The 23,759-nt window shown below is 39.3% G+C and overlaps 1 protein-coding gene across 2 annotated transcripts in view; it reads right to left on the bottom strand.

The window, feature by feature from the left end:
* LOC124110720 (solute carrier family 40 member 1-like) overlaps window positions 1–23,376 on the bottom strand; it is a 29,376-nt gene extending 6,000 nt beyond the window's left edge. Inside the window, exons 1-4 of one of the 2 annotated variants that reach the window (XM_046470083.2) lie at window positions 23,120–23,376; window positions 5,258–5,325; window positions 2,346–2,505; window positions 188–430 (exon numbers count right to left, since the gene is read on the bottom strand). In XM_046470083.2, the coding sequence (XP_046326039.2) occupies window positions 188–430; window positions 2,346–2,505; window positions 5,258–5,325; window positions 23,120–23,123 (475 nt within the window). In that variant the 5' untranslated portion in view covers window positions 23,124–23,376. Of the gene's footprint in view, window positions 1–187; window positions 431–2,345; window positions 2,506–5,257; window positions 5,326–16,003; window positions 16,392–23,119 lie in introns of those variants that run through there. The other variant, XM_046470082.2, reaches the window with a different exon arrangement.
* Between the last annotated feature and the right edge of the window lie 383 nt (window positions 23,377–23,759).

The raw sequence follows: 23,759 nt of genomic DNA, 5'->3' as shown, positions 1-23,759 counted from the left end.
GTAAAGATCTCATTATAATGAGATTGTTGCCTCCGCGAAAAAGGATCAGAACTGTGTCAAATCATGAATTCAAACTCAAGAGCAGCGGATCCTGTTCCTGATACAGCTAAGGGACATAATTCACCACATTGAACACCAATACCAGTGAAGCATTTTCCTTTGAGTATATACTAGTCTGACCACTTACTTGCCAGCATGTCTTTGTCCTTGCCACAGATTTCAACAATCCAGTCCTTCTCCACGGCGATGACGCGTGCCAGGCTGAACACATTGGCTAAGATGGCCAGGATGATGATGACCGCTGATGCCAGTCTCTGCAGCCACCCGTCCCACATGGACTCGATGTCCTCTTGGTAGGTGAGGTTGACGTACACAACCCCCGCACACAGAGCCACACACAGATTCTGCAGCACCAGGGACAGCTGTGCAGCTGCAACAGACAGACAGTGAGCGAGCGATTGATTTAATGCAGCTTTAAACAGTACTTCAGCTAAATGTGTAGGATGCAGACATTAACAACAGGCATGCTGCAAAAATGTAATTCTTGAATATGATCTCACAGTCATATTCCAGCTACATTATGGTGGCCTGTAAATACTGTAAATCGTGAAATTAATGCGTCTCCAAAAGAATTTGACCATTGGTCCCTAGCCAAAAGTACACCCCCTCCTCTCAAGCATTAGTGGATTTATATCTAAAGAAAACGTCCTCTGTCAGGTTTACATCCTCTGTCAGGTTTACAGGAGAATTCTCACCTAAATCCAACCTTACATTAATCCAATCACACGTCAAGTAGCACCACGTATTAGCGGTAAAACAATACATGCGCTGGCTTGTGTGGGCCGTTGATGCAAGCAGTGACAATTCACAGGATGTAATTAGTGTTTGAATGATATTGTTTATATACTTGTCACAAGTGCTGCTCAATAAACAGTGATGTGGAATACATAGTTGTTTGTTTTCAGCGTATGTCTGAGTTGGTATTTCTGCTATCCAATATGTCTTATTTTTATATAAATCGGATGTTTAATAATGCGAGTAAAGACCACTCGCAGTTTTCGCATTTAATTCACGCTCACTTTACTTTCAAGATATACAGTAATCAAGTCTGGGCCAGACAATCCAGTGATTTATATTGTTAACAATGATCCATGCCATCAGGGTACGATGATACGCGATCATCTAAGTAACCAGCCTCTACTACCTGATCCACTCAGTGGCCTCTTACAACAAGCATAGGCTGCTGAGGACCGATTCGCCATGAGGAATAGAGCTGCAGTGTCAGCTGGTGACTGGTTCTTCAGATGAAGTATGTATGAGGGAGTATAGCTCACGCTTCTTTTAGCAATATTTCAGCAATATCACGGCAGTGGACACCAGAAATGTGCTTCACACACTGTACCCATATCGAGAATGAAACGGCATGATAAGCTAACATTTTAACTACCAGGCTACCCTACCGACATGTATGAAGTTCACCCAGCAGTGAAAGTGCACCTGGTAGGATAAAACATGATCATGAATGGTAACCTTCTAGTGCCTCACATGCAGTTGGGGTATGGCACTCCCTAGGGAATAGAGAAAGAAAATCCAGTGCACACTGATCTATAAACCTGGGTAATGATGGTGTTATCGCTGATGCATGCTTTGACTGATGGACCATAGCGCATTACAAATCAATTTCATATTAAAAGGGTAACGCTATTTTTCAGGGCATTATCATTTGCAGAAGCCTGAGGTCTTCAATTAACTGCCCGACGAAGGAGGGCAGTTGAAAAGAGCGAGGGCTTCTTCAAATGAATTGCTTCTGCAACCTTTGAGTAGTGGTGTGTTGTCTACCTAGTGTGAACCTCACCTTTGATTCTGTGTGTTGCCTACCTAGTGTGAACCTCACCTTTGATTCTGTGTGTGTTGCCTACCTAGTGTGAACCTCACCTTTGAGTCATGGTGTGTTGTCTACCTAGTGCGAACCTCACCTTTGATTCTGTGTGTGTTGTCTACGTAGTGTGACCCTCACCTTTGATTCTGTGTGTGTTGCCTACCTAGTGTGAACCTCACCTTTGAGTCATGGTGTGTTGTCTACCTAGTGTGAACCTCACCTTTGAGTCATGGTGTGTTATCTACCTAGTGTGAACCTCACCTTTGAGTCGTGGTGTGTTGTCTACCTAGTGCGAACCTCACCTTTGATTCTGTGTGTGTTGTCTACGTAGTGTGACCCTCACCTTTGATTCTGTGTGTGTTGCCTACCTAGTGTGAACCTCACCTTTGAGTCATGGTGTGTTGTCTACCTAGTGTGAACCTCACCTTTGAGTCATGGTGTGTTATCTACCTAGTGTGAACCTCACCTTTGAGTCGTGGTGTGTTGTCCACCCAGTCTCCGATCAGGGCTCCCAGAAGGAGAATGGAGAGCCCTGAAGCAAGCCCATAGGATGCGGTCAGCTGAAGGGAATCTGGTGAAATCTTGATAAGGAACAGGCCAACACCAAAGGCCCACATACGATCTCCCTGAAACAATGCCACCATACAATATCCCTGAAACAATTCCCACATAAGACCTCCCTGAAACAATGCCAGCATAAGATCTCCTGAAACAATTCTGCATACGACCTCCCTGAAACAATGCCTACATACATCCTCCCTAAAACAAAGCCAGCATAAGATCTCCCTGAAACAATGCTGCATACGACCTCCCTGAAACAATGCCCACATACAAACTCCCTGAAACAATGCCAGCATACAATCGCCCTGAAACAATTTCCACATAAGACCTCCCTGAAACAATGCCAGCATTAGATCTCCTGAAACAATGCTGCATACGACCTCCCTAAAACAATGCCAACATACAATCTCCCTGTAACATATCCCACATAAGACCTCCCTGAAACAATGCCAGCATAAGATCTCCTGAAACAATGCTGCATACGACCTCCCTGAAACAATGCCTACATACATCCTCCCTGAAACAATGCCAGCATACAATCTCCCTGAAACAATGCTGCATACGACCTCCCTGAAACAATGCCAGCATAAGACCTCCCTGAAACAATGCCAACATAAGATCTCCTGAAACAATGTCTACATACATTCTCCCTGAAACAATGCTAGCATACAATCTCCCTGAAACAATGCCAGCATGCAATCTCCCAAAAACAATTCTCACATAAGACCTCCCTGAAACAATGCCAGCCTAAGATCTCCTGAAACAATGCCCACATACAACCTCCCTGAAACAATGCCAGCTTAAGATCTCCTCAAACAATGCCAGCATACAATCTCAGAAAACAATTCCCACATAAGGCCTCCCTGAAACAATGCCTGCATAAGACCTCCCTGAAACAATGCCAGCATAAGATCTCCCTGAAACAATGCCAGGATACAATCTCCCTGAAACAATTCCCACATACATGACATAAGACCTACTTGAAACAATGCCAGCATAAGATCTCCCTGAAACAATGCTAGCATAAGACCTCCCTCAAACAATGCCAGCGTAAGACCTCCCTGAAACAATGCCAGCATAAGATCTCCCTGAAACAATGCTAGCATAAGATCTCCCTGAAACAATTCCCACATACAACCTCCCTGAAACACTGCCAGCATAAGACCTCCCTGAAGCAATGCTGCATACAACCTCCCTGAAACAATGCCCACATACAACCTCCATGAAACAATGCCAGCATAAAATCTCCCTGAAACAATGCCAGCACAAGGTCTCCCTTAAGCAATGCTGCATACGACCTCCCTGAAACAATGCCCACATACAACCTCCCTGAAACAATTCCCACATAAGACCTCCCTGAAACAATGCCAGCATAAGACCTCCCTGAAACAATGCCAACATAAGATCTCCTGAAACAATGTCTACATACATTCTCCCTGAAACAATGCTAGCATACAATCTCCCTGAAACAATGCCAGCATGCAATCTCCCAAAAACAATTCTCACATAAGACCTCCCTGAAACAATGCCAGCCTAAGATCTCCTGAAACAATGCCCACATACAACCTCCCTGAAACAATGCCAGTCTAAGATCTCCTCAAACAATGCCAGCATACAATCTCCGAAAACAATTCCCACATAAGGCCTCCCTGAAACAATGCCTGCATAAGACCTCCCTGAAACAATGCCAGCATAAGATCTCCCTGAAACAATGCCAGGATACAATCTCCCTGAAACAATTCCCACATACATGACATAAGACCTACTTGAAACAATGCCAGCATAAGATCTCCCTGAAACAATGCTAGCATAAGACCTCCCTCAAACAATGCCAGCGTAAGACCTCCCTGAAACAATGCCAGCATAAGATCTCCCTGAAACAATGCTAGCATAAGATCTCCCTGAAACAATGCCAGCATACAATCTCCCTGAAACAATTCCCACATAAGACCACCCTGAAACAATGCCCATATAAGACCTCCCTGAAACAATGCCAGCATAAGACCTCCCTGAAACAATGCCAGCATAAGATCTCCTTGAAACAATGCCAGCATAAGATCTCCTGAAACAATGCCCACTTACAACCTCCCTGAAACAATGCCAACATAAGATCTCCCTGAAACAATGCCAGCATACAATCTCCCTGAACCAATTCCCACATAAGACCTCCCGGAAACAATGCCAGCATACAATCTCCCTGAAACAATTCCCACATACAACCCCCCTGAAACACTGCCAGCATAAGACCTCCCTGAAGCAATGCTGCATACAACCTCCCTGAAACAATGCCCACATACAACCTCCATGAAACAATGCCAGCATAAAATCTCCCTGAAACAATGCCAGCACAAGGTCTCCCTTAAGCAATGCTGCATACGACCTCCCTGAAACAATGCCCACATACAACCTCCCTGAAACAATGCCAGCATAAGGTCTCCCTGAAACAATGCCAGCATAAGGTCTCCCTGAAACAATGCCAGCATAAGATCTCCCTGAAACAATGCCAGCATACATTCTCCCTGAGAAAATTCCCACATAAAACTTCCCTGAAACAATGCATGCATAAGATCTCCCTGACACAATGTACAAGATGGGGTTTGTGACTTCTCAACAGCATGTATTTTTATTAAACAGTTTACAAATATTTCATATTTCATACTCATATGTCTTTTGTGGTATTGTGTGTCTCACAGGGCTCTACAGATATTGCATCCTGCTTACGGCAGCTGTGGCTTCATGGACATTATAACAAGGTGCCCGGACAAGATAACCACAGTTCAGGGGAGGTAAGAAATGCTACAGAAAAGCCTCACTTACCCATGCTGACAGAAAGTGGCTACAGTACACTAGGAAGTTGGTTCCTGTCAGGAAGTCCTTGCACTCACCTGCAACACATGGATACACTGTATCATGGAAGTATTACAGACAAAGAATCTAATATTCAGGGGAGCGGGGTAGGGGAGGATGTGTGAGTGAATTTGTGTTTGAGATAGAATATAATTTCGGGGAAGACATACAATATTTTTTTGAGTGGAGGTGCCTAATAATTGATTATTTTCAGAACATCCATCATGTCTTCTGAATGATTTTTGTTCTTGAACAACCTGAGGATAAATCATTTAAGGGAGGGGGACAGATCAGTTTAGAAAAATAATTCCAGCTACACCACCAAGAATATCAGGTGAGGTGAGGTGAAATTGGGTTTAACGTCGCGTCCAAGATTATTGCACTTATATAGTGACGTGCATGCACGTGTGTGTGTGTGTGTGTGGCTGCTTGTACTAGTCCGGACTGATGCCGATTTATAGTGCTAGCTCACTGAGATACCATGCCGCAGTTTAACATGAATACCCCACTCAGACACAGTATACTGACTCCGAGCCGACCAGTCCTTGTTTTAGCCCCTTAAAGCCGAGCGCCAGACAGGGTAACAACAAGTACAATCTTTTAACGTCTTTTTGTATGACGCGGCCCGGGGTCGAACCCTGGACCTTCCGCTCTCCGGGCGGACGCTCTACCACCCAAGAATATCAAATAGTATAACCCTTAGAATCATTAAGGAGACAAAGACATGTATATATCTTTATTACCCATAGGGTTAGAAATAACTGAGTTCATAAAAATTGAATGTCCACTAGTGGAAATATCACTTCTCTCACACCAGTGTATTGTTTCTGTCATCCGGACGGCATGGATGACGGCATTCAAATCTTATTGTGACGTCAGGTCGGAATGACGTCACAGCTGCTGAAGATTGTTGGTGTCATTGGATAAATTTTTACACCTGCATGTGTGTCATACTGATTTTATTAAACTCATGTAAGAATGCATGTACAAGCATTGATGGTCAGTTTAATTATGAGGATCAGCTAAAACAAAAGTAACATGTTTCTCCCATTGTCCCAAGTCAAAGAGAGTAGCGGTACATCCAGGAGCATTAAGTCGAGGGACCACTGTATATTCCTTCTTAAAATTAAGATCAACAATGCTATTACTGTACTGAAAAAAAATTCAATCAAGATTTGTCAGTAATATATAACGATACAAGTGATTAACATGACAAAAGAAAAAAGCCTTAACAAGACTTAGCATTCCCTCTCTGAAGCATAATTGAGAATAAAAACAAGATCCCAGTTACTTTTTGTAACCCTTGATTATCCAGTGTATTGCTTTAAATCATGATATTAATGCATCACCATTCTGTGAGTGCTGCCCTCATGTCACAAATGTGTCTATTTAATGCAAGTTGCCATACCTTTGAAATTTAAAAAATAATCAATCACCAAACAACAACGCCAAATGTAGACACAGAATTCTGTATTGGATTTGGTGAAAGTAGTTAGATTAAAAAAAAATACATGCTATTTAACAAACTTTGTTTGTTTGTTTGTTTGTTGTTTAACGCCACTCAGCAATATTCCAGCTATATGACTGCAGTCTGGAAATAATTGAGTGTGGACCTGACAATCCAGTAACTGAGATCATGAGCATCATTTCACGTAATTGGAATACAAAGACATGCATCAACCAAGTCAGCGAGTATGACCATCTGATCCCATTTATAAGTCGCCTCTTATGACAAGCATGGGTTGCCGAAGGCCTATTCTAACACAGATCTTCACGGGTTCTTCACAAACTTAACCTGTCTCTCTTGGGCAAGAGCAGGAAATTCCGAATTAGGTATATTCAAATGAGATAGATAAGGTCAATGGATGAAGATTGTAAAATGTTCCCAGTGTGGTTACACCAGTTGGTGCAATACTGTTAACTTAAATAAGCAGAGTTAAATATTCACCCCCGACTGCTGTTACTGTACCGGACATATTCACCATGTGCCTGAGAAATGTGCAACTTGTAGATAAAGAAGAACTCGCTTTGTGACTGTTATAACATTAGATCAACCTGTGTAAACAACTGACCACATTTGACACAGTATTTGGCGAGAAGCACTAAATGTAAAGCTCAATACATTTTGTTTCTTGGGAGCTTGTTATGCATAGTCCTTGTTTCCAGCATGTGGCATTGAACCTGATGTGAGAATAAACTCCAACATGTCCACATAATAATGCATAACTTTATTAATGAAAACAACTTGGTTTGGTTTGTTTGCTGTTTAACGCCACACTAAACAATATTCCAGCTATATTTCGGCAGTCCGTAAATAAACGAGTCTGGACAAAATAATCCAAAGATTTACATCATGAGCATCAATCTACACAATTGGGATACGACGACAATTTAGCAACAACCAAGTCAGCGAGCCTGACCTACCCATTCCATGAGTCGCCACTTACGATAAGCATAGTCGCCTCTACGGTAACCATGGGTTGCTGAAGACCACTATTCTAACCTGAACTTTCACGGGTTGCAAACAACTGATATTCGTATTTATTTCATGATTGACAGTTTATCTCCATTCTCATGTGATAAAGACCCTAAACACATTTGCTACCATGGCCTTATTTTGAAGCTGATTAAAATAGCACAACACAACAAAAGTCGTCCATCAAATAACTCTCAGTAGTGATGGAAATTCTGTACTTCAATAAGAGAAAGGATGGAGGTAGTGACGTCACTGTAATTTATTGCTAAACAATGATTGTAACTGTATTACATTGTTTCTATTGAGATTCAATAAAAATTCATTGAAATGTATTTTGACAATGATTAGCTGTCAGGAAATGTTGTTACAGTACTATTTAATGTAAGGTGAGTGGTGAGGAAGTTATTATATTTGGATCCTCGAATTACCTGTAAACTTCCAGAATGGGATGGTTGGATGTCAAGCATTACAGAAACAGGTGGAATATTCTGTGATGTTCCCATGACACTGGACTGGTCTATCAGTGTGTGGAAAGTGCTGTAAGCTAGTTAGAATTTTCAAGTGGAACAGGCGCATGCCTGTCGCATCTCACATTTCATCTCACATTACATCAAGTCCAGTCTTCGTGTGAAGATCACTTATCACACCAGATCAGCCTAGGCCTATCTCAGAAGCTTGACCACTGTTGCAGATAGGTGAATATTATCATCACTGAACGTTTGGTTACCACCACTGCCATCCTATTGTGTATTTGATACTGCCATTGAACATTGTACTACCACTCTACTGCATACTACCATTGTAATTGCTGTGCAGTGATTTGTATTGATTTGTAAACCTAGTTAATTGTGTGAAAACAAAGGGGCGAGTCGGCCGACTTGACTGAGTGAACACATAACCCGGAAGTGCTGACAGGAGGACTGTCGGAGCATGCGCACTCCCTATGCTGACGGTAGGACAGTCGGAGCATGCGCACTCTCTGTGGGAAATAATTCAGCAACACATCCCATTGTTGATTGTATACCATTTGTTGGTTGTTTGTTGGTTTCACACTAGATTCTTTAACATACATATTTCTAGATCAACTAATTGTTTCAATTTGGGAATCGACACGTAACAAGAGAATCAACACGTAACAACTTCGAAAACAAAGCTATGGTGGGAAATGAGTCAGAGGTAATTATCATCATAACATAGAGATATAATCCCCCGGATAATAGAGGATAATTTATGGTATATCGGGTGAGCTACCAGCTCATGCACACTTTCACAAGGAATTTGAATACACTTGGTCTGACTTGATTATGCATGCCAAGCATCACAGATAAGCATGTCTCATGCTGAGACACAACCAAAGGCAGCATGGGCTGAAGGCATGTTTATGAATATCTCCTATAAAGATGTTGCTGTTCTGTAGCAACACCATCTCATTACGATGTCCAATACGGAAACCTCTCTGCATCTTGAAGGTTACTTCAGCTGAGCCATGAGCAAACTTTAACTGTCCAACATAAATGAAGAATGCTCATGGTTCTTGAGTGAGTGAGTGAGATGAAGGTTTTCTGAAATGATTTTGCTTCTTTTCTTTACCACCTCGTTTCCAAAATTTTGAAAAAAACAAAATTTCTTTTTCAGGATACAGAAATCAGTTATGCTGGTGTGACTACTTCACTTTACCAAGGATTTTAATTGGCTTATTAGAAAGTGCACCTGATGTGACCTCCAAAGGAGAATTTCTCACATCTTCACGAACTTTGACCAAACACTGAAACGACTAATAGAAGTAGACATCAGCCAATTAGAAAGCAGCTTTCTCAAACTTGATGGCATTCTTTTCATCCTGGCGACTTCCATTTCTGACTACACTTGATAAATATGTTGACAACGTTCTCGATTAAAATTTTGAAAACTGAACAAACTAACATTCCGGGATGTCTAATATATGGTTGCAATTGTATGGCAGTGCTTCCCATGTGCTGTGCAACGCCTCCTCTATTCAAATGTTTATCCCACAGAAGCGAGAGATAGACGATAATTTTGACGGAATCAGTGGTACAAGCTGTAACTGTCTTTCGGAATACCCCATGTTAATGTTAATGGCATGATTAGAAAACACATTCCGACTATCACTTTCATGATCTGGTTAGCGACACTTTGATTGGTCGGATGAAAGGTCGTTCTGACATGACCTGTAATGGGATGTCCTCAGATCTTTGTTTAGCGATAGCGAGAACTAAGATCTGATTTCAATGAGATTGAAACAGCTTCGAACTGTATTTCAGTCATATTGTCATAGCGACTGATTTACGACAACCATTGTCTGAAAGAACATTTAATTCCAAAGGCTAATTACCCTGGAGCCATGACATCTTTATGCCTTGAAAGACTCAATTGCCGTTATTTATAAGATGATAATCCCAATAGTTAATCCCCATTTTATTGTACATCCACTGTCTGCCATCCTGAACCAGATGTGTAAGTATGTCACTGATGAATTATTGTTTACATTTATTTATGACTTACTCAATGTCAGGTGACCTTGGCTATATAAGCCTTGGTCCAGAGATGAAAATCAGAAAAAGAGAAAGAGAGAGTCTCAAGGAGAAAGAGAGAGAGAAAGGTCTTACCCTTAGCCAAGCTAGGGTTAGGCTGGGTGCTCCGAGGCACCAAGACAACAACCACTACCACCATGTGCTGACCTGGCACATAGTGTCTTTTGTATGTATACGGTATATCTACCTGTACAAAGTAAAATTGTATATACCGCAACCCAGCATCTCCAAGTTGTCACTTCCTAATGAGATCGAACCATTGCATATACGAGTATGCAAATTATTCATTAGCAACGTCATGTGAGTCTGCAACGCCCATATACCAACGTGTTGTTAATATCATGGTGGTAGCAAATACTGGAAGAAGGACCAAAGTAATGTAAGTTTGAAATTTTACCCCAAAGCATGGGAAAGCTGGCAAACCAAGGATCATTATATGAGTGAAACTAGGACAATCTAACCCATGATCAGTGTATCCCGACACAACGTAGCAACCAAACTCAGGGAATTACTGGGTCTCCCAATCCTCCATTCTGATATATACACGGATTAGCTTTCCATTTTCTACTATGGGTGTACATTATTACATCAACTTTGAGTTGGAAGTTTGGCATAATGCCCCCTTCTCATACACAGATTTTTCTTTCAAGTCCTTACGGATCGCACAAATTCAGGGATCCTTACGATTTGGCCATTTTTACGTCCAATTTAAATGTTGTTACGAGTTATTATGAGCTATTTACGGTTAATTACAGATTATTACGCTGTATTTACGTCAAACTTCAGCGAGTTGTTACAAGTTGTCATGGATAACTACGAGCAACTTACGTGCATCTTATGAGCTTTTTACGGATTGTTACGAGTATATTACGGATTGTTACGAGTATATTACGGAATGTTACTATTCAACAAAGCTTTTACGTGTTAGTTACGACCTGTTTACGTGTTGTTACGAATCGTTACGAGTTAGTTACGAGTACTTACAAGTCCTTACAATTTTTTTCCAAAAAATATATAGATCCTGCAAATCTCAATTAATGTATCATCATTCGACAACTGACATCCAGAGAGACAGCATGGCATATGAGAGAAGCAGATTGCAGTGATATCAACAATTTCTACAATTGCTCCTTCAACTAGCCCAGAGGGAAGAGGACGAGGCCAAGCAGCTACCAGATATTCCTCGACCGATATTGTAGAGTAGTTATGCAGAGATGTAACTTCTATGACTTCTTAATACAACTGAAAATGAAGTGTTTGATTCTGTAGCTTTTATACCTTTCCCCAATTCGTAAAAATATGTAAAGTATACGTATCTATTCGTAAAGTACTCGTAACTACACGTAATGTGATCGTAATAACTCGTAACAATCCGTAAAGCCATCGTAACAAGACCCGAATAAAGTTGTAAACAACACGTAAGCACTTGTAATAATCCGTAGTAATCCGTAAACAAATCGTAAACTAATAGTAACAAATCGTTAAAATAATTGTTACGAGTCATTTACAGATTCTTGTGAGCAGTTTACGGATGGTTACGTGTTGTTGCGAGCGGTTTACGATACTTACGGATTGTTACGAGTTATTTACGAAAAAATCAATCCGAGGACAATCGTAATATGATTTTTGACATGTCAAAGAATTTGCCTCTCCTTTCGAGGATCCTGAAGAGTGTCTGGGAGTTGTTACGAGTTGTGATGAGTTATTTACGGATACCAGCAAGTTATTTACGGATGCTTGCGATTGACTACGAGTTGGCGATCCGTAAGGACTCGTAAGATAAATCTGTGTATGTGAAGGGGACATAATCACCACAACAGCGAATTACGCTTTACATCTGACAGTCTATTACCTGCTCACTTCTATATAACCTCACCTGCATCAGCCCATCATTGATTTATTTATATTGGGCAACTTTTAACTATTATGTCATCTTGCGTGCTTGCCCAATGCCACCCTTGGTTCAAGGGTTTATCTTGAACCCAGCCAGTATGTAGAAGAATGTAGACATAAACAAGTGGAAAAGCCACCTCAGCTATGTTTGCCATTGATGGTATGTTTGTTTGTTGTTTAACGCCTAACTCAGCAATATTTCAGCTATATGATGGCGGTCTGTAAATAATCAAGTCTGGACCAGACAATCCAGTGATTGATATCATGAGCATCTATCCACGTAAATGGAATACGATGACATGTATCAACCAAGTCATGACAAGCATAGTTGCCTTTTACGGCAAGCATGGGTTGCTGAAGACCTATTCTACCCCGGATCTTCACGAGTCCATTGATGGTATGAGGTAAGAGGATACATGTTTGTATTAACCAGGGCCTTAGTGGGCCAAGCAATCTGGCTGGCATATCACTAACCTACTTGCATAAATATTATACCACCAAGCAGCAAAATCCTATTTCCATTATGGCATCTTATTTTTGGAAGCATGAATTTGATTCTGATGAAAAACATCCATAGCTCATACTGTAGTATCTACCCTACTGATCAATACAAAGTTTCCCTCAAATGAGGCCTGTTTGTCAATATGTCATTTTATTCAAAAGCAGAATCTCAACAACAACTGATGACCACATCTGCATAATGGCCCATTTACTGACATTCTTGCTGTGTTGACAAAGCAAACAATATGTTAATCCTATGACAAACAGAACCGTTGTTTAAAATTTGTGCTTTTCACTCCTGAACAAATAACCATTCTAATTTGATATGCATCATAGATCTTTAAATATGCATGAAATATATGAATATACATTGACCTGATACTTAACAAAGAAAGCTGATGAACATTTAACATATTATCGAGAACGCTACACAAGCCTTAATTGTGTTCTACGTTATTTTGGTCTTAAAAAGATTTACAGTATCATGTTAAAGATTACATGAAGGGTTTTTCATTAACAACTATCAGAGTATTTTGTTTTTTTAAACCCATGTACAAAGAGCTAAGCATGTCCTTTTGACAGTAGTACTGTGTTTTTATTTGAGCTCAACACTGTTTCCGTGACATCGTATTTAGTGTTCCGCATCGTTCGACGGCAGAAGGGGCTGCTTTGACATGAGATCTGGCTTGTCCAGTAAATAAACTGTTTGTTTAGCTTCCATTCCAAGCATTATCGTGGACTTGCGTCAATAAACAAGCAGCATCAGAGGAGATAAACAACAAAAAGACAACTGCAGGTTAACAAGTGAAAACACTGTTGTGTTGCACAATTAACAAAGAAGATGCACACCTTGATGCTATTAACATGAAAACGACAGGTGTTAATGTTCTCTAAGAATAAATCACTTCAAATAGTAGGAAGGCTGGCATGAGTTCACTCTGAACATACTGACACTTGTTGCAATGAACATGAAATGTGTCAGAAATACATTAGGGCTTAACAGTCAACAATGAGGATGCACAGCCATGTAAATAACAGGAAACAGATTTTCATTTATGTACTTTTAAAATGTTATTTGCCTAAATACTGTAAAGGTTGCCATAGGTCAGCACTAAATATGTTGATATTCCACGCATTATGAACATGAAAAGTGCTAAATGTATTGAAATCATATAAAGGCATCCTTGAGGTCAAAACTGATGACATTGATATTTAATCATTTTGATGCAAAGAACATGAAATTAACATATGAAAATGTACTGAAGTTGTTAAAAGAAAGCATTAGACAACTGATGATGTTAATCTTTAAAGCAATGATCAAATAAAAATAAATGTGCATGATTATTAATATTTCAGCAGTGAGTAAGATGTTAAGCCGCTTTTAGCAATATTCCAGCAATACGACACTATTAAGAAATGGGCTTCACACATTGCACCATTGTGCAGAATCCAGCCTGGGTCTTCAACGTGACGAGAGAACGCTTTAACCACAAGGCTACCCTAACCCCCTAATATTTCATTAAATAAATGTTTGCAAGATTTGTCAAAGATGAACGATTATTATCATTTAGAAAATGTAAAAATTCCTTTTTTACTTCCTATTTGACATTTGTACATTTCATGTATACAAACATATTACATAACATTAGTGAGAAATCTGGACATTATCCTGACTCTAGCGTACACGTTATCAGAATCACACAGACCATGCATAACCTAGTCATATGACTATGATAAGAAACTCAAGTACAATATATTGACCCTCAGAGTCACTGATGGTTTGATAACCACAACCATGATGACTATTTGTATTTGTTTAGTGAAATGGGTCAGCTAAAATTTATTACTGAATTGTCATAAGTCTTGGACCTTATTTATTACCAGTAATTTTGAACCTCATTCCAAGATGGTAGAAAATAAATGTTTTTTACTTAACAGTAAGTTGGGTTTATCAAAACACTTTTATTGGGTTTGCCATCATTCCAGCAATTTCACAGCAAAGTGTGTTTGTTAAATATGTTTCTCAAATGCCACAATCAGCAACACTGTAGATATATGACGTCAGTCTGTAAATAATTGAGTCTGGACCAGACAATCAAGTGATTGATATCATGAGCATCGATCTAGGCAATTGGGATACGATGACATGCATCAACTAAGTCAACATGCTTGACCACCCGATCCCGTAAGCTGCCTCTTATGACAAGCATAGTACATTTTACGGCAAGCACGGGATGCTGAAGCCCTATGCTAAACCAGATCTTCATGGTTACACTACTATACACATTAACTTTACAAACAAATAATTCCAAAATATACACAAAATCAGTTATGCAATGTCAATACATCAGGAAACCCCATTATGCAAACTTGTTAATACCAATTTGATTAATAAAACAACATGAAATTGCACAATGCCTACAAAATTTTGTGCTGGGTCAGTGATAAGAGAGATAAGAGATTGTGACATCACTAAAACAAAACTGTGGTGGTGAGTGGATGAGAGTACATGTCATAAAACAATGACGGCATAAATACCCAGCATTGCCGAGGATGAAACATACTAGACCTGTTCTATGATCATGATCCCAACTGTAACAATCCATGAGGAAATTCATGCCAACTTTAAATACAGTACCGGTAGTAATCTTGTTAATTTCCTTTTAACCCACTTCCACCATATTTTTAATTTCATGAATTATGGACTGTTTACTATTGATCCATTGAACTTGTTCTAGCATTGACCATATTATTTGTAGCAGTAGTAGTACGAGTGAAGTTGATGCAGTATCTTTAGTCAAAGAATGGTGTGTTCTCTTTGTCACTTATTGCAGTGGCTTTAAAAATTGAAGATAACATTTTCTTGTGTCTTTGTAGTTCCTCCAGTACATCAAATATAGAGCTGGCATATAAATAGAAGTAAAATTGAAACCCTTTTATTATATTTGATATTTCTGGATTTTCAATCTGATCACTCGAACCAAGTTAAACACCTAAAATGTGTGAAGCCCATTGCTGGTGTCCCCCGCTGTGATATTGTTGCTAAAAGCAGTGTGAAGGCATGCTCTATTAATATTAATGAGAGATTGTAAATTGTTGCCAAGACATAGTTCACACTCTTCATGAAAATGTCAAAGTAGTAACAAATATTAAAGTAGTCTAAGCATTGCATTCACTAGGCCTACATATACATGTAAACCCTATTTTTTCACTGTCGAAATTAAACCTCAATTCATCCTGTTGACATATTTACCAACCTATTTAATCCCTCAATAAACAAACTTCATAACTCACGTTTTTTTTGATAACTCAAATCTCCATCTTCATCAGGAGTATCCAAACGCTGCCTCTGTAAAACTCCCTCCTCGGCTGTTCGTTTGGCAAGTCTAACCCCAGAATTAGCCTGAAGCGGTTCAGCATTTTGATTTGCAACAACTCCAACAGGTGAAGTGGAAGAATTCAAACACAACACCTCAATCACAGCAGAACTAGAGCCATCATCATCATTATACACAGGATTGTCGATTCCGTTGCCAGACACATTTCCCTGACTTGCGCCACTTAGCCAAATACTGTCTGTGCGCTGCGTAGTCATAGTTGTCTGAGATTGTGGCTCTCTTCCCTGGGTTCTAAAGCAAACTATAAAGGGTTTGACATGTCCCGGGATTCCAGATCCCTAGGCCTACAGAGAACTTAAAAGGATCATTGGATGTGTATTTGGGAGGGTCAGGACAGGGGGGTTTATGGGGGTGTATTTCAATTTTGTTTAGAGTCATTTAAAGGTTAGGCTTTGTTATGTTATAAGCTTACAAATGTAATGTCATAAGCTTACAATTGAATAAGCTCACAGATCATGTTTCATAGAATTTATGCTATAAAATAATGCATATTTATCATGAACTGTTTTCATACCCTTAAATCTACTCATAGTGCTACAAAATTAACATTAACCAGGGTCAAGGATCAGTGTGCCTCAATAGTGCATTCTCAGCTCCCTGGGGAGAATACAACACAACACATTTTAATCCGACCAAATACCCAATCACTGCAGTAACAAAATAAAGGACTGAGCTAAACAAAAACGAAAACTGCCAAACAAATTCATATTATAATAGTTCTTTCTTCATTGCTTAGTGGTAGAAAGGAGAGGGTGAAATACAAAATAATGTAATGAAAGCAATTTGGAGGCTGGGAGTTTCTTTGAATGACAGTTCCACGAGTTACCATAGTGATTTACATTTAGAGCTTATTTTATTACTAATTTTTTTAATCAGGCTGTGGAATGTTCTGATAGAAGAAGAAAAAATGTTCTTCAAAATAATCTGATTTCATTCAACATTTTTCATCCAAACTTTGGATCCTAAAAACCAAGAAACAACAAAAACACTTATGCCTTGAAACTTTGTATTTCATCTAGGCTTGGCAACAACTCAGGGTAGCAAGCCAGTGCTACTTCTCTCAGACATCATGTAATCCCAGAACATGATCAAGTCTGACATGTGGGCTTAACAAACTTGTTGGTGTATTTATTTTTACATCCAAACTGATCTTCTCTGTTATGTCTGTTAAATGGAAATGTTGTATTAAACAAGAAACGACAATCTTGGGGATGGATATCAGTTTCATGAGTTGGGGTATGCAACATGATCTGAAATGACGATAAATAAAGTTCAAGATCAAAGTAACTGTGTTCAAAGACTGACATTTAGTCCCAGAAATAAAGTTGTCTATCTAAAAATATATATCTACAAAATAAATTTAAAAATCCAAATGGAGCCCAGAATAATCCTAAATTCAGGCTGAGGCAATCAAGACTTGCCAAATCATTCTAGACTTGGGAGACAGACTACTGTGTTCAGTGTCATCATGTTCTCTATACTCATAACCAAAAGTTAAGGATGGGCTGATTTCTATGCACCACAAATATATTAATGTCACAAAAGATCATTTGCGGAACTGGCACAGGAGACACCTATGATTAACCTTTGGTTATGACAATATCATGTTGTGATCGCTTAGAGATACTTTCTGAGGTATAGACATGACCACTTGTCCGTTACTCAGAGACACGTATCAGTCTTGACAGATTCGGAAAATGTTTTACTCAAAAATCAAGTTATTTAACATAACCACTAGTCTGAAATGAGCTGCAGACCAGTTGGATATGACCTTTGATTTTCTACACATCTCTTCTTCAGTGTACTGGAGTTTTATTGGGCAGAAGAGGACCCCATTAGCTTTTAAATCATTACTAACATTTGCCTTGCCATGCAGTTATTTTTTTCATTGAGATGTAAAGCAGTTGGAAAGAGAATAAGAAAGAATATGTAAAAACATTTCGCTCGCGGGATATAAGGAATATGCATTAGATTTCTTAACCCATTTTGGGAATTGAACTCAGGTCTTCACCATGACAAGCACGTATTTCAACCACAAGGCCATACACTACCATCCCTCAACAGTTTCAGGAGTCTTTGACACCAATGCTTCTATATTCGACATTAAGTCAATGAATTTTCAAGAAATATTCCCTAAATCTTTTCAAAGATAAAAGAGTGACATAGGATAGCAACTTAACATGTCACTTACATTTGAGTATGTAACATAAAAATCGCTAGGAGTGTGATTATTGAATGAGTTAATGTTGCCTTCCAATCATCCACAACTCAATTATGCAACACACTGACAAGTGATGAACATTTGACATATACTAGATATACTGTACAGTAATCCAGTCAATACTATTCGTTACACTCTTATTACATTTCCTAGACATAGACATGTTAACATAATCATGATAAACAAATCAAAACCCACTAAAAGGTCACAATAAATTGATTCATACAGTTTCATCTAAATCTTATTAAATGTGAGGCAAGCTAGAGGCATTATCTATCTTATATATGTTATTGCCTGTTGATGCCATCCATGTACATTAACTGTTGATTCATGTGATCCAGTAAGAAAACCTAGTACATATTCTATTTTGGCCTAATATCTAGTTATAATCAACTTCTCTACTCAAAGCAATTCCTCCCTTATTTTTATAAGAAACAAAATATTTTAAAGTGACACACATTATTTCTGCTCATAATCAGAGTTACCTCCCTTACAACTGCCCCTGCAGTCTAGAAGGTCAGGTGAAGTGAATGGGGTTTAATGTTGTGTTTTAGATTATAGCACTTATATAGCGACGTGCATGAATGCATGTGTCTGTGTTTATGTGTGTGTTTGCTTGAACTAGTCCGGACTAATCATGCTAATGCCAGTGTTTTTTTCTTAGCACTAGCCCACTGAGATACCATGACGCAGTTAAACACAGCTACCCCACTCAGACACAGTATACTGACTTCAAGCCAACAAGTCCTTGTTTTAGCCCCCTTATTGTCCAGCAACCAGCAGGGTAACAACAAGTACATCTTTTATCATCAAGTACAACATATCTTAACATCCATTGGTAGGAGGTGGCCGGGGGATTGAACCTCCAACCTTCCGTTATTCAGGCAGACGCTCTTCCACTGGACCACAGTACCTGAGAGATAGTGGATCTGTTTGGGTATTGCATCAAGTCAAATAAAAAATTACTTATCATACTATTGCAACAAACTATTCCCGACAACGATGACATGACATGACAAGTTCCAATGTGTAAGATGTAGTGCTTTTGTCCATTATCCACCAAATCATCCTTAGAATTTGACACTAGTCCTGTTATCCTTGCCAAACTGACTATAGTTTAGGTAACATAAGGACAAGCAGAAATTTGCCCCTTTTAAGTATATATCATTACAAGGACTAGTAGACTAAAACTGTTAGTTTCTATCGCTGCTACAGTACACGAGATGCCTGAATTCATGCAGCAATTAAGACAAGTAAAGAAATACAGGTATGCTAGATAAAACATATTAAAAGGCCACATTTGGTAATTAAGCACTGAAAGTTGTAATATGGGTCTTTTTCATTTTTCATGCATATTTGTACACAACTTAAAAATAACTGGGTAATTTGACGCAAACACTCAGCGTCTCTGTAGCTCGGAGGTACACAAGTGGAGAGCCCCAAGAGAATGTGACCAAACAGAGTTGAGAAAAATTGCCATTGACCCGATTTGCAAGAGGGAGGTCACATAGTCACAAGGCCTAGCTCTGTCTGCGTCTAAACCACAGGTACAACCATACAGACCGGCCGACTCACAGACAAGATGCTCATGCAGAGGACAGTGTTTATTAATTCCCTCATGTATTACATCTTATCTACTTCAAGCATATGTCCCTATTTCAAGTGATATTGGATGGGAAATATAGGTAAGTAAAGTGTTGATTCTATCTTAGGCAATGTAGTATTCTAGCATGTGGACAGGGATAATTCAGGGGGTTGTAAATAATATTGTGCTAGAGTAGTAATGATATGGAAAACTGAAAAGTTGGTTTCTTTGTTGTTTACCGCCACACTCAGCAATATTCCAACTATATGACAGCGATCACAATCCAGTGATTCACATCATGAGCATTGATCTAGGCAATAGGGATACAATGACATGAATCAACCAAGTGAGCGAGCCTGGCCACCTGATCCCGTTTGTCACCTCTTTCACAAGCATAGTCACCTCCTATGGCAAACATAGGTTGCTGAAGACCTATTCTAACCCGGATCTTCATGGGTCTGAAAACTGGAATGAAAACGTTGAATTCATAGTTGCCATGTCAGTGTGACCTCCATTTTCATGAGTGAGTACATGGTGTTTATTGGCATGGTTAGCAATATTACAGCAATATCACCTCAGTATGTCAATAATAGAGTTTCCACACCAGGGTAACCAGTGACTGAAAGAATGCACATTGACTCATGCCATAGGGACACAATCGGCAAAGTCGCCACTTCTCTAGTAGACTCTTAGTTTCTTTCAACAAGCATGGGATATTGGAGACTAATTCTTCTACAAAATGTCCATATGCACATGATAACAGACCAATATCTAAAGTATTGACTCTTGTTAAGTGGACATTCATGTCAGTGGAGCTAAATATACAAGAGTGGAGGTTAATGCTTGTGCAAACAGTGCTTCTCTTCACTGTGTTTGAGATTACAGGGGGAAGAAAGCTCCACATAATGCAGGTCTTAGACGTTTACCACTTTGGTGAAACCCACAGGTACAGGTATGGTGCTGACAAACCTAGAATCATAATCGGAAGGAATCTGGGATCCAAACCCACCAAAGAATACATTTGTAAGAATAATGTCTACAGAACACATATATATATTAATTTTTTAAACGTAAAGTTACAAATATTAGAGATTTTTCTATCACATCTACTGTTCAGTTACAGCTGACATGTTTTGTTGTAGTTTCCCATGTATTGGCTGGTGGCATGAACTAATGAATGAACCCGTCTTCAAACCCAGGATTTGCAGATCCTGGCACAATTAAGGGACACAACTATGCACAGCAACATGCTGTGCCTCAGCCCACCGGAATTCAGTGGTGGTCTAATGAAGACAAAGATTGAACCTCCCACAGGAGAGATTTGAGGTGGGACTAGTTGGGGATAGGATGAATCACACTGACAACATCACATTTCTTCAGGAATATGCTCAAGGTCATATTCAAAGTGAATTTAAGGTTCTCTAAACAGTGATGAGCAAATGACAGATGCACATAAAGTAATATGTTACATTGTTAGTTCTTCTAGAAACATATAGTGTTTTTATATGTCCTATGTTTAGGCCTCACAGAACCATTCCTGGCCATGTTCTCAAAGCTTTGTTCTGAGTGCATGAGTACTTGGGCTACTTGTGGACGATTGGAGAACAAAGTGAATCCAGAAAGGGTTGTGTCGAGGTCGCAGGGTTTAGAGAAAACAACATCTGTCAGGTTTCAGGACAATCATTCAAGTGCTCAACAGCTTAAATGAGAATAAACAGTATTATTGCCTATCTTCAACATGGGACGAAGTATCTGCTTCATATTCGATTACATGTGATTGTGACAGTGCACAAACACTTTCAGTGTTGTTGAAACCACACTTACATTAACATGAATAGCATGCCTGAAAATTGGGAACTCATGTATGTTGTTTTATGTTTGTAGATGTTGTTTGTTGTTTAACGAGCACTCAGCAATATTCCAGCTATATGACGGCGGTCTGTAGATCATGTAGCAGCTGTTGGGGTATGTATTGATCCCAAATAATACATGGCAATACATATATTATGATAACAAAATATGACAGATCTATACACTGCCATCACTGCGAACAGCATAGGGCTTGGACAATTCCAAATTTACTACCTGACTACCCGAACCGCTGTGGCCACGAGCCCACGACCCTATGTGGGTACCCACTGTAGGTCTCAAGAGTTGGGTATGAAATGTCCGTTTGGAAAATGTTTTACCGTAGCCCTGGCAAAAGATTCAGATATTGATATCAAACGATCATATCATGCATACACTGAAGTTGACTGAAGCTGTATCTTTATTCAAACATATCTAAATCAGAAGGAATGTATGCATAGTCAGAAAGAAATGCAGACATTAGAGAGTAACCATGGAGTTTTATTGTTATTGTCATTAAAATAATACATCATGTGACAAACTATGGGTCCGGGTAGTCCTGTGGGTACCTGGGTCTTATTCAGGACATAGCTGGCCCAAGTAACGTGTCCCAGCCCTTGAACAGTAGCTCTCTGTACAAACAACATTGTATTGCCTCACTAAATCCAGCAAGAGTAGTAATAGAGTGAGAGAGTCAGTTATAAATATAAATACTGTTTTTATGTTAATTGTCTCTCATAACCCTGAATGGGTGGCCATGTTTTATCTTGTGGTGTTATGTATTTTGTGACCATGGGTGAGACAAAAATAAACAATTTTCTTCTTCTTCTTCTATATAAAAAATATTTATAAATGCATTTTATGAAACTAAATACTATCATGTGTAATTTACTGTAAACAATACTGTCATTATTGCCTATTAACTAATCAAATAATCAGCTGATAATATGCATGTCGCTTTCCATAACAGGCAGTAGGGCTGCGACGAGTCCAAATTTACGACCCGGTACCCTAAATTACCCTATCCTACCTGGGTAGGCCTGAGGTTGGGTAAAAATTGTCCGATTCAGCGATTGGGTAAGACTTCCCTTAAAAATATATAGAATCAAATGAATTGAGCGTAAATGCATGGGACATGCAACTTTTGGAGTTTTGTTGTTAATGGGCCCGTGTTATTCTGTGGACCCACCCGACCCGGGTAACCTTCAGGTCAGTTACCCCTCCAAGGCCTATACGATATATATCAGGCAGCCCAGGGACTATCAGAATTTCCATGTTTCGTGTTGCGTATGTATTTGTACAATATCGCCCTGCGGGATCGTGTTTTTGTTTTTTTGCGGTTAGGCTACCATACTTACCCATATTTAATACGTCAACAAAGAGTCAATCGTCGAAGGTGAAAGGGCAACTGCAAGCGACCTACAAAGATGGCACGTGCAGGTCACGTGTAAAACAATAACACTATATGCCGTATTATCACCAAGGCAGGCCGCGAACTGTTTACCATTATATCTAGATCAATTGACAATAGATTAGGTGGGAACAACTTATGTTCATTGTTGCCAACAGAGGGCGGTTGCTACCGAATCCAGCTGACCAGGTGAACAACCAGATTTAAACATTAGAGTTATCTCCCTTCCTCTGACATCGCACGTTCCTCTCATGCCACATGCACAGGTATACAGACATATGTTAGCAGTTCCTTTTCGGCAATATTTACTGCATTGTTTGCTTTTGGCATATTTTCTTGCTTCTCATATTTAAAGGTTCTTTCCATTTATGTCACTTGACGACGATAGGGATTATCTGATTAAATAATGCTTGGGTGTCTGGATATAATTAATTAATGATCTTTTATAAAACAATTCCCTGGCCAAATGTGCTTCTATTTGTGAATTACTATATCAGATAGTCTCAAAACAAACCTCGTGTTTTTAAATAGAAAAATATAAATAGGTTTATAAATGCAAGTTAAAAATCCGGAACCTTATCTTGCTA

Source organism: Haliotis rufescens, unplaced genomic scaffold (assembly GCF_023055435.1).
Source record: "Haliotis rufescens isolate VD_foot unplaced genomic scaffold, xgHalRufe1.0.p SCAF_10, whole genome shotgun sequence".
Classification (NCBI taxonomy): domain Eukaryota; kingdom Metazoa; phylum Mollusca; class Gastropoda; order Lepetellida; family Haliotidae; genus Haliotis; species Haliotis rufescens.
The sequence above is the reverse complement of the archived record's forward strand: the minus strand, read 5'-3'. Positions and strand labels throughout refer to the sequence as shown.